Source organism: Hoplias malabaricus, chromosome 12, assembly GCF_029633855.1.
Source record: "Hoplias malabaricus isolate fHopMal1 chromosome 12, fHopMal1.hap1, whole genome shotgun sequence".
In the NCBI taxonomy this organism is placed as follows: domain Eukaryota; kingdom Metazoa; phylum Chordata; class Actinopteri; order Characiformes; family Erythrinidae; genus Hoplias; species Hoplias malabaricus.
In genome coordinates, this window is record NC_089811.1 from 3,170,556 (window position 1) to 3,182,809 (window position 12,254).

A 12,254-nucleotide genomic window follows, 5' to 3' on the forward strand; every position below is an offset into this window, starting at 1 on the left:
TGTGCTCCACACCTTCAAGGTTTGCAGTTCCCTGTGGAGTGTTCTTTCAGAAATGGGATTTGAAGTTCCCGTGTTGACTTCACAATTCTTACCAGGAATAGAAGAGTTTTTTTTAATCACAAGCTATAAAACAGGGGTCACCCAGACGCTGTCCACTCCGGACCTGGACCTGTAACTGATAAACTATTAAGAGCGGTTTCATTTTTAAGAGAGTGTTTGCTTTAAATGATGCGACTCTTCTAGTTATTATGGTCCAAGAAACTCATAGACGAATCACACATGTTTCTGGATATTACACGTGAGGCTACTCAGCTAATCAGATCTGTGCATTATGATGAGCGCTGTGACTCCACTGAGTGACTCACTAAGTGCAGCACACCAGACATCACAGTCCTGGGGCCAGTACAAATAGCACGAGGGATGTGCTGTGTGAGTTAACACCAGAAATATTAAACATAAGGGAATGATTATGGGTTGAAATTCTCATAACGCTGAAGATGAATTCTCATCAGCATAAAGAGGCAGTCAGCTTGCTATTAACGGATAAATCCCACCCTCCAGCAATAAGAACCAAACCGATTGCTGGTTATGTAAAGCAGAAAGTCAACTTCAACTACAAGTCAATAGGGACCTTATTTAAATATGCATTTTTTTTCTAAATCATTGTTTCATTTGTAAATTGTCCTTGAAATTAAAAATGTAGAGTATTTTACATACAATGAAGAACAGGGTAAAGGGGGGCAAAAAAATATGCACAGAAACAGATGGATTACAGTCTGTAATTGTAGAAATGCAAAAAGACTCCTACATGGCCAGTGAAACAAATAGAAGGGAAAGTGAGCGTGAGGAGTATGTAATGAGAATATGAATGAGGATATAAATAAGGCGAATACGATTTTATGGCTGACTGGTGGGTATATACATGTTTTTGCTAGTTTTAACTGAGCCAACACACCTTAGTGGGGCTCATATGCCTTCAACATGAGGTTTCTAGGCTCAAGATAATCATGGGTTTAGTTTGGGTTGGTACAGGGAGTATTAGTGGGCTAACAGGTGGGCTAACTATATCCGTGAAAAGCGGACAGCTCCTTAACTCTCCGTATGTGGGGCCCACATAGGCCTGAAGTGGGTTGTCTTGATTTAAAGAGATTCTGAATTTTCAGGTGTGCTCCCACATTGGTTTTATGATTAACCCATCTTCATCCCATCATTTGACACTGGAGAGCATCTATATACCATTGCCAATATTTAACAAGTGGACCAAGCATGCTGGTACCCACCTGAGCTGTACATGTGAGTGGTCTCTAGGAAAAAAAAAACATTCTCATGCCCTACTACAGTTTTAAAAGCTTCTGCAAGGATTTGTTAGTCAAGACTATGGTTTTATTGTTAGATGCAGAATAATTTGCATGGAGAATTGTTATTCAGTCTGTGACATAAAATGTGTTGAATATTTATTAAAAGTTCCATATAACACTCAAAACTTAAAAATATGACCAAAATCATGCTACACAAAACTATCTACAACAAATCCTTCACCACTCTGAATACATTTCCCCATGCAAATTACATTACATAGATCATATGTTTCTAAAGGCGACACGGTGACGCAGCTCTGGTTTCCTTCCTTCCTTCAGTTTTTTACCAGATTTTCTTCCTAATAATTAGTCTTCTCAAATTCCAATCATCACTGAATCTCCTGTGACAGCACACTGTGCCACCAGCCTACCAGTTAGCCCACAGTGCCAGTGCCAGTGCCAGTTAGCCCACACCTGGACCAGCTGGGAGCAGGTGGACGAGAGCTTACGGTTGTGAGTATTGAACCAGGGACCTTCCAGTATCAAGCCCAGGTTACAAATTGCATGCAAATGTAACATTCAAATTTTACAAATTTAAACAGGCTCAAGCAAAATGTGCTTAATATTACTTTCACATATCTCCATAGCAATGCACATTAGAGAAACGCAAACAGAAGTCAGTTTTTATAACACCAAAATAATTTTTCATAAATGTTATTCGAACAATGATGTAGAAAACACGCATTGTACAGATTTTGTTTGTTTATTTATATTTTTCCTAATTTGTTTATTACTAGCAAAATTACATTATATTTACATTATACAATGCTGATATGAAAACCAGTGAATGTTTTTTATTGCTAGACTTTCTGTACATAGGTAACGTTTATGTAAAATATTATATATCGTAGTTTCCCACAAGAGACCAGGGGCATGTTCACTGATGGAGTCTGTTTAGACAAATCTTAATACTGGGCACTGGATCATAAACTCCCACAGTCTTTAAATTCAGCGAAAAAAGTAAATGTACTAGTCTTTTAAATCTCATTGGTGCACCACCAGCTGTTGTGTACTATTAGCTTCTTCATGTACTGCAGTGAAAGTAATATCACAACTGAAAGGTGCCCACTCTGAAACCGAAATATTAATTTATAAATTTACTAAGATAAAATCTAAAAACAAAACTGATAGCAAACTTGATGTTTATGAAATATGTTCTCTCTCAAGGGGTTGCTAATTTGCTAACATGCTAAAGCTAAAGAGCTAGCCCACAGGTCCCACAATGAGCAGCTCATATTTAAATTGAACCCTCTAAGTGGGTGAAATGGAGGAATTAATAAATAAATGTTATTAATGTTATAAAGGGTCACAATAGCCAGAAAATACCACTCAATTTATTTCTGGTGTGACTGGCTAGGTTCTTAAATAATTTATCCAGAATAAAGGAAGCTCCATGTTGCGTTATAATTCATCTTTAAATTTTAATTTCACTGCTTTTCATTAGGTGATATAATCAAAAGGGTTGTTATGAGCCTTCATATGTAGTTACACACTTTCAATAGATGTTGATTTAGGGATTTAGCAAAAACACCAGTCAGTGAGCTAGAGCCGACTTTCCTTTTGCTCTCAGACGAAGAGGATATTTTGGTAGCTCATCGCTGGAGAACACAGATTTGATTTACACAGCAACCATTTCAGTCAAGCTCACCAGTGTCCTGTGGTGGTGTAGAGTCTCTAGCACAACAGCTCATGTGTCACCAGGGGACAGCTGCAGCTTTCTCAACCCAAGTTTGGGTAGCTTATAAGTGTCACACTAGCTTTTTTTTTTTTTTCTAGGCAATGGGATGGGGTTGCCTTTCATATGTTGGCTGAAGCACACATAGACTTTAGTGGGTGGAGCATGGAGGCAGAAAAATGCCAGTGCTTTGTGTAAAATTACAGCAACAATAATCTGTGACATGAATATGTAATCTGTGATTAATGAACGAGTGATTGTCAGAAATGTTGCCATAAGAGGCAGCTGTCTAATTACACATAACTCACCTTAGCTGCTAACAACATGAACAATCTGACATAGAATGAGGGAAATGAGTCATGTTTTCATTGTTGTTTATGCGGGCGATATGCAAATTGGTTAAGGCCAACACATAATTAACTGTTATTACCTCGTGCCCAGGACTGCTGTTGATCAACATGACAATGTAAGGACAAGGCACGCAATTTATTTTGATAGAAAACAAAGACATAAATAATAAACACCCAGCAGATGCAGATGTTTTATGTTCTGCACAGGCTTCGGTTCTCTAAAGCATATTATCTCCTAATAGAATAGATAGAATTGCCATTCTGACAAGCAGTAGCAACTGCACCTCATTAGGAACGTCTCTCTCTCTCTCTCTCTGTATATATATATATATATATATATATATATATATATATATATATATATATATATATATATATATATCACACAAATTATCACACGTTAAACTGACCTACATTTCCACACTGCTCTCTGATCAGCTCCAATGACCATACAGGTAAAATCATTGTTTGTATTTCCACAATTCCAGACCGACAGACTGTCCATTCTAGCTTGTTGACCAACACTTTAGTGTCACGGCAGTACTGAAAATGATCCACCATTCAAACCACACCTGCCCTGTGGTGGTCCTGACCATTAAAAAGAGTGAAAGTGGTTAGCATGCAGAGGAACAGACAGATTACCATCTGTTAGTGTAAAACTACACCGTTTATCTTTATTTTCAGTGGTTATTTTAAGAACAGGACTGATTGTTTCGTTCAAAAGATTTAGGCAATAAAAATATCAGGCAAAGAATAGCACTTTAGAAGAGAATTAAAAGCACAGTGTAAGGGCAAGAGCTAAAATAAAAACAATAGGCATTACTCAGCACCTTTCTTTTGGTGTAAATGGTAATTCACACACAGGCCACATTAGGTAACTTTCCACTGAAGGACTGCTGGCTAAAGTTTCAGATTATAATATGATAAGTTAAATACATATATTTCAGAAACTAACCTCTGCCCAAGGAATCCATTGATGATTGGAAGCAGGTTAAAGTTTCTAAGGGCGCCATCTCCTGGACAGTTTATGAACTGAGAAACTTGTGTTATTTTTTCTTCTTCTTCTTCTCTCCTGCCCACGCATATCTGACCTTATTGGATTAAAAACAAAGATAATAAGATAACATATGTAAATGCTAAATGCTAATGCTATGCTAATTTTACAGTATTTGATATGTATATTAATTAAATAAGCAACAAGAATGTGCAACAGGTACTGTTGCTGTCAAACAGCTCCAAACTCCTGGGGTTGTGGGTTCAAACACCACCTTGGGGCACTGTCTGTGAGGAGTGTGGTGTGTTCTCTCTGTGTCTGTGTGGGTTTCCTCTGGGTGACTGTCTGTGAGGAGTGTGGTGTGTTCTCTCTGTGTCTGCGTGGGTTTCCTCTGGGTGACTGTCTGTGAGGAGTGTGGTGTGTTCTCTCTGTGTCTGTGTGGGTTTCCTCTGGGTGACTGTCTGTGAGGAGTGTGGTGTGTTCTGCCTGTGTCTGTGTCTGTGTGGGTTTCCTCCAGGTGCTCTGGTTTCCTCCCACAGTCCAAAAAACACACGTTGGTAGGTGGATTGGCGACTCAAAAAGTGTCCGTAGGTGTGAGTGTGTGAGTGAATGTGTGTGTGTCTGTGTTGCCCTGTGAAGTACTGGCGCCCCCTCCAGGGTGTATTCCCGCCTTGTGCCCAATGATTCCAGGTAGGCTCTGGACCCACCGCGACCCTGAACTGGATAAGGGTTACAGATAATGAATGAACGAATGAAATATAAATGTGTTTGCAACCTAAAACTTTAGTGTTAGCTGTTTAAACAAAAACAAATAATCTCACTGGTCTTTGCTCAAATTTTTTTTCCACCTTAAAACAAATTTGTAGTATTTCTAAGTCTCCTACTGCCTCTGTATATTCCACCAATTACATAGTGAATATAATTGTAATACCAAAAATGGGGGTTATGTGACATCACGGCCAGAATCCAACCAAAAAAATGTTAAACCACTGGGTACTCAATGCGTGTGAAGAGTTAACCACATTTAAGCGGTTTATAACATTATCATTTCTAATAAATCCAACAGATATCAGTTCAATGTTTACTATACTATGTACCTAGTAAATATGGAGTGATATTACTGTATAATTGTTGAGTAAATGGCATCCAAAATCTGCATAATTGTCAATTGTTATTAATAATGAGTCAAGTTTATTGCTTCATAAAATGGTGAAATCTAATAAGTAGTCCCTACAATCATCAGATATCAGTTCAGTGTTTACCAGACTATGTACTTATGAAATATGGAGTGATAGTACGGTATAGTACTTTAATAAATGGCATCCATAATGCCCATAATTCTCTTAAATATACTGCTTTATAAAATGTTTATTGTGAATAAGTAGTCCATACAACCAAGAGATATCAGTTCAGTGTGCGACCAGAGTCCACCCAAATAAAGACGTCACGTCAACATCGTGTGCCCAATCCGTGTGAAGACCTGAAAGCTAGCCCGTTGTTTTAAAGGAGAGTTAACCACATTTAAGCGTTTAATAAAATGATTATTTCTAATAAATTCAACAGATAAAAGTTCAGTGTTTATTATATACCTAGGAATTATGGAGTGGTATTATTGTATAATTTTTTTTGTAAATGGCATCCATAATCCCTGTAAATGTCCATTGTTTTTAATGATGACTCAAATGTACTGCTTTATAAAATGGTTAATTTCTCAAAAGGTAGCTGGATTAACTGCAGTGTTTTAGCCGCAGTAATGTAGTAAATCAGAGCATTATACTTTTATTTCCTTTTTATACTTAGGAAAGGTTATGGTAGTGTTGTATAAAACGTTGCAATAAAAAGTCCCACAAAGGAAAATATATCACTAGGCAATTTTTGTTTTTGAATTCTGACAAACATGACAGTGATTTGACTGCTGACTACAGGTTAAATAGGGCAAGCTACACAAAAGAACACACATTGAGAAACAGCGTAAGTGAAGGATATGTATGATATTTCAGTCAGATGCATTTTCAGTCAAAGCCCACCCAATACCCAAAATATTAGGTAGCTATAAGCTGATTCCTGTAAAATAGACAGTAAAATACTGTATATATTTATTTATACAGTATTTTACGGCCTATTTTATATATATATGGTGTGCGCGGCGGAAGAATACACGGTTACGCGGCTCGGGACCGAGGAGGATAGGTGTTGATAGGATAAGTGCTTACAGTAAGTTATTTCCGTACAGTATGTACGTATGTTCCGACTTACACCGAAAATCGGTTTACGAAGCGACGAAGGAACGGATCAACGTCGTAAGTGGAGGACCCCCTGTGCAGTTTGGGACAAGGCCAGAGACTAACGTTAACCTGCTGCATGTGTAGCGTGCTTTTTCACAATCTAAACACAGCTAATATTAACGATAACTATCTCCTCTGTTTTTCCCTAACATTTATATGAAAGCCGATTTCATAATTGAAATTATCCATTATTGTTATCTGCTGTGCTCTCGTTACTGACCTCAAGCAGGTTAGTGTCGCAGTCACACAGCTCCAGGGACCTGGAGGTTGTGGGTTCGATTCCCGCTCCGGGTGACTGTCTGTGAGGAGTGTGGTGTGTTCTCCCCGTGTCTGCGTAGGTTTCCTCCGGGTGCACAGTCCAAAAACACACCGTAGTGTTGCCCTGTGAAGGACTGGCGCCCCCTCCAGGGTGTATTCCCGCCTTGCGCCCAATGATTCCAGGTAGGCTCTGGACCCACCGCCGCCCTGTGGATAAGGGTTACAGATAATGAATGAATGACTCTGAGGGTGAATCGGAGGCCAGTGAAGGCTGAAAAAGACCCACTGTGGCGCAATTTCAAAATAAAAGCATATATTGGTTCCAGGCAAGCTACATTTTTCTGGTCTCCTACCTAATGTTGTTTTAGTAAGTTTAAGGGCTATTTATGAATCCATTATGAGTGGGTGCTTTTTACTGAGAACAGAAAGGCATTAATAAAGGGAGGCTCATTAATAAAGAAATGCTTGTTGTTCCTGCAATAGTGGAGCGCACCCCACACCTTGGGAATCGTTGCTGTAGACCATACATTCATTCATTGTCTGTAACCGATTAGGGTCCAGTTCAGGGTCGCAGTGGGTCTGGAATCACTGGGCAAACAGCAGGAACACACCCAGGAGGGTGCACCAGTCCTTCAGAGGGTGACATACACACATTCACTCTCAAACTCACAACTACACACTTTTGAGTAGCCAATCCACCTACCAACGTATGAGGGAGGACACCCACACTGACACGGGGAGAACACACCAAACACTTCAGTCACTCGTCGCTGGACTTGAACCCACAACTTCCAGGTAGTGATGTGTCGGTCGCGAACGAACCGGTTCAAAGAGCCGGCTCTTGTAAGTGAACGATGAGAGCCGGTTCCCGTCTAAGACCATTGGTTGTCATTCAACCAATCAGAGAACAACAATCAAACCTGAGACACTTGGTTTTCCTGAATGCCAATCTGCCTTCTAGGGCTGCAACAACTAATCGATTAAATCAATTAAAATCGAGTGTTAAAATAGTTTGCAACTAATTTAATAATCGATTAGTTGGGTCTAAGTTATTATACACATGGGTACAGTTGCTACACGCGACGAACTCTGAAAGAAGGGTTTAAAAAATGGCGGAGGCGGTCACAGCAGAGGATAATGTTAGCACAAGCAGAGAGAAAAATGTACGACCCGAGTCATCAAAAGTATGGGAACACTTTACATTAACGCCTTCAAGGAACAGCGTTAGGTGCAAAATGTGCACAGCTGATCTCGCATGGCACGGCAGCACAACATCACGGCATGAGGCACCTGAACAGGAAGCGTGTTGGAGCTATGTGTGAAAGAGATGAAGTATAGTAAGTTAATTCTACTTTTTCCTCTCACTCAAAGTTACTAGAGCCTGCTAGAGTAGTTAAACAAGACGTCTCATTTTTAGTAAATTTATATCACTCTTGTATTTAGCGAGTTTTCCGTTCCGCCTTAAATTTGGCGGCAGTTACATTCAGTGTTTAAAAAAAAATCCAAACATTTTTTAAAATAATATATTTAAAGCCTTTTTCAAGATCTTTTCTGAGTGGCATTGCGTGTTAGTGTTTGAGTATCACAGCCAAGTGTATATTACATTATAAGTGTATATTACATTACATACACTGTGTTAAATATTGATAAATATAAAATTAATGTAACGGTTGGGTTAATTCTTCATGTAAACGCTAATTTTTAACAATGGTAGGTTGTGTGTTCCTTATACAATTACAACATTATTTCTCTAAAATCTTAAATATCGTAACGATATCTGATCATATGTGTTAGATGAATTTCCATTTTACTCTCAGCACATGGCAGCATCGCCCAATATCCATTTATGTCATTTCAATTTGCCTGCATTGTTGTCTGCATTTTAGATCGGTAGTTATTAACTTAAAAAAGATGTATGTTCATATCTACACTTTCTCACCTCAGATAAAAACAGCCCAGCATTGCTGACTATGTTTTGAAGAACATCTGCACACCACAGCAAACAGCTGTTCTCACTGATGGTGTCCTGAATATGCTCGTAACAGACAAGAAACCAAATTTGGCTTGTCTTCCTTTTTATCCGATTAATAATCGATTAAACGAAAAAATAATCGACAGATTAATCGATTATCAAAATAATCATTAGTTGCAACCCTACTGCCTTCCAAAAATAGTTGAAGAAAATGTTAAATCAGTTAAATGTTTGTTGACAGTTGTGGTTGTTTTAATCACTACCGTTGAATGCTGCTGTTTTGCACTTTGCGTTGTATTTGTTTATTTTATTTCCCAGAAATGGATGATTATTTAACTTAATAAGCTATTTTGTAATACCTACCTTTTGGCTATTTCCATTGGCTGTATTTCAGTTTACAAGTGATTTTTTATTAAGGTGTTTAAATTAAAATCCAGTTATTTATCCAGTTGAATGTGTGAGTGCAGTCAGTGAGTTATTACAAGACAGCCATAAAACAATTGGCCATTGCAACACTTTATTATTTTTAATGTTGAACAATAATATTTTGTCCATATAGTCATGTAAAATGTAGGTAATATTGTTCTGTACCAATGGACATAAGTGGTAAAACAAAGAGCCATTTAGGAGCCGAAAGAGCTGGCTCTTTATGAAGAGCCGAGCCAAAAGAGCCGGCTCCCCAAAAAGAGCCGAAATTCCCATCACTAGAATACACCAAACACCTCACAGTCACTCGGAGCTGTGTGACTGCGACACCTACCTGCTGCGCCCCTTTGCGGCCTCCACCTACATTTGCAGAGTGTAATTCACTTTTACAGCACTGTCCTTAAGTCAAGGGGGAGGGGGTTGCTTTTCTATCGTGCTGAGCCCAGAGTTGCAAGGAAAGCGGCCCTATATTGCAGGTTATGAATCATTCAAATTATATTGGAGGTGTAATTTTAAGGTAAATATATGACCTAATGTTGCTTTATGATATAATACACAACTAAGTCAGTACTGCTGTAGACTTACAGCTCGTATATTTATTTTTGCTTAATCTCACCTGAATTTTTTGTAGTGTTTGAAATGGTGTGTGGATGAAATTTAGTTTAAAGTTTGTTGATTGTGTCTACTGTTTTCCACTGATGTATTGTTCTTGTTCATTAATGTAGCAACATATCTTGGGCAGCTATATTTGTTTTTACTTTTAAATCTGCAGTGTGTAAAAATATTCACCCGCTGTGACTCTGGTCGGGATAAAGTTGTTACAGAAGATCAGTGAATTAAGTGATGTATAAATTAACAATAAATTGGACCTTTCTCTGAAGTATAGTATGTACCTAAATATCACAATGATTTATGGGTCCACCTCCTGTCTATCATTTACACAATAATGGAAATGCATATATAAATGTATCAGGTAAACTTTCAGCTGTCTGAGCATTAAACCATATGATATAAGTCTGGTGTGACAGTGTCAGTCTAACATGGATATGTCTGTATGAGAGACACACTGAGAACACAAACACAAACCGTAGTGCTGAAATCATGCTTTATTGAATCAGTTATAATACTCAAGGAGGTTGCAGTTATAAATAATACTACAATTCTAAATATAATCAAACCAAAATATAGGGCATAAAGTTAATGTATTGATTGGTTTCTTTACACAGCAGATGTTGTTGCTGTGGTACACTTTCTTGATGTTTGCCCAACCACTGTCAAGGTGAGTTCTAAAGCTAACACACAAACACACAACACAAAAAAAAAGCAATCCTCCAAGAGAAAGCTCTGTTTCTGTAAGGAAGTAAATGATAGACTTTCCATATTGGCCAGGTGATGTTATTTCCGAAAGTGCATTCAAATAGTCCCCTGCCAGAAACAGAGCACATTTAACATTTTAGCTCATTAAGTGCAGGCCGCTCACACTTTGAGCTTGTCATTAAAATGGTGGTATGACATATTCATAGTCTGAACACAAGGCCTAGTCATGCTGCTTACATGAGGGTAAAATGCAAACAGCATTCAAGGTCTTATGGTCAAGTTACAAATTCATATGAGTACAGTAATATCACTGCATGTGTAGACATACAGTATATAACTTTGTCTCTCAGATCTTGTTAAACTTCAACAGGGAGCCTCTCTACCTGTTGAGGCAATCTTAAGACTTCAACTTATTGTTGAGGCACAGAGTTTAGTTTCAGGTTTAACAGGGTATTCGTTCCATGAGAAACTTTCTCCTGTTAAACATTTAGTTCCATTTGTTTCAGTTTAAATTGTCATAAATAAAATTAATACATTTCCCATAACCGTTAAATTCGGCTATATACATTATGTACATGTCACAGAAAAATGGATCAAAAATCCTAGTCATAATTATCCAATATGGCACATTTTATAACAACTTTAGACTTTAGTCTAGTTTGGCATAAATTAATGTCAAGTTTGGTATAAAAATAGATATATTTACAGGAACAGGTATCCAGGCATTTATCAAGTAAATATTATCTTATGTGTTCATTCAATACATAAAAAGGCACTTAGTGAGAAAATGGGGATAGATTTTATCATTATTCTTTTTACAGCGACCGAATGCTGATGGTGACAGACGCTGTGTCAGATCCATGCTCGTTGGAAAGTTTGAGGGTGTATACCCCAGCATCACTTTGTTTTACACCAGTGATGATGAGTGTGGTCAAGTCCTCTGTGGTCTCAATGTGGAACCTTCCACTCTGTTCAGCAGTTGGAAGAATCTTACCACCATGGGACCATTCGATGTGAGGTGAAGGCTCTCCAGAGAACGCACAGGCCACAGTCAAGACCTTTCCAGTTTCAATACTTATATCTTCAGGAAGGGCTTCGATTCTTGGTGGTGATTCTTTGAAGCAGAAATGCATTCAGAAACATATACATTCAAAAGTATAAAATATATTGTAAATACTCATAGAAATGCTAATATCTGGAACATCTTACAGAAGACACTGACTCACCTTGACCGCTATGTAAAGCAGCTCTTAGTGAAGATCCCTCAGCATGTGAGTGACTCGACATTACACTGCTTGAGCTCACAGCATACACTGATTCAGAGGTCATGGAGGACATGCTAGACATAGACATTGTTTCAAATTTCATTTCAGCCATGGAAGAACTGCTGAAGGAGGTCTCTTGCATTGTGCTCTCCATCTGAATAGATTTTGAGGAGAAGCTTTCGTGCATGCTGCTGACAGCAGCACCCTCTGCCCTAAACATCTCAGCACCTTCATGGATCTTGGAGGATACTGACTCTGCAAGATGGGGAAAACATGTCATTAGTGTGTGTAATGGTGGTTGTCAAGGTATATGGGACTGTCAAGAATGTTAAGATAATATGTTTTTTTTTGGTA

At 38.3% G+C, this 12,254-nt stretch overlaps 2 protein-coding genes across 2 annotated transcripts in view; both read right to left on the bottom strand.

The window, feature by feature from the left end:
- The window catches only part of ttn.1 (titin, tandem duplicate 1), a 153,882-nt gene extending 146,930 nt beyond the window's left edge, over window positions 1-6,952 (bottom strand). The window contains 2 exon segments of the mRNA XM_066686859.1: window positions 4,339-4,474; window positions 6,883-6,952. The gene's annotated coding sequence lies outside the window, so the exon portion shown is untranslated.
- Window positions 6,953-11,364: 4,412 nt separating this feature from the next.
- Window positions 11,365-12,254, bottom strand: part of ttn.2 (titin, tandem duplicate 2) — a 173,622-nt gene continuing 172,732 nt past the window's right edge. The window contains exons 204-205 of the mRNA XM_066641306.1: window positions 11,862-12,155; window positions 11,365-11,749 (exon numbers count right to left, since the gene is read on the bottom strand). Of these exons, the coding sequence (XP_066497403.1) occupies window positions 11,451-11,749; window positions 11,862-12,155 (593 nt within the window). The 3' untranslated portion in view covers window positions 11,365-11,450. The remainder of the gene's footprint in view (window positions 11,750-11,861; window positions 12,156-12,254) is intronic.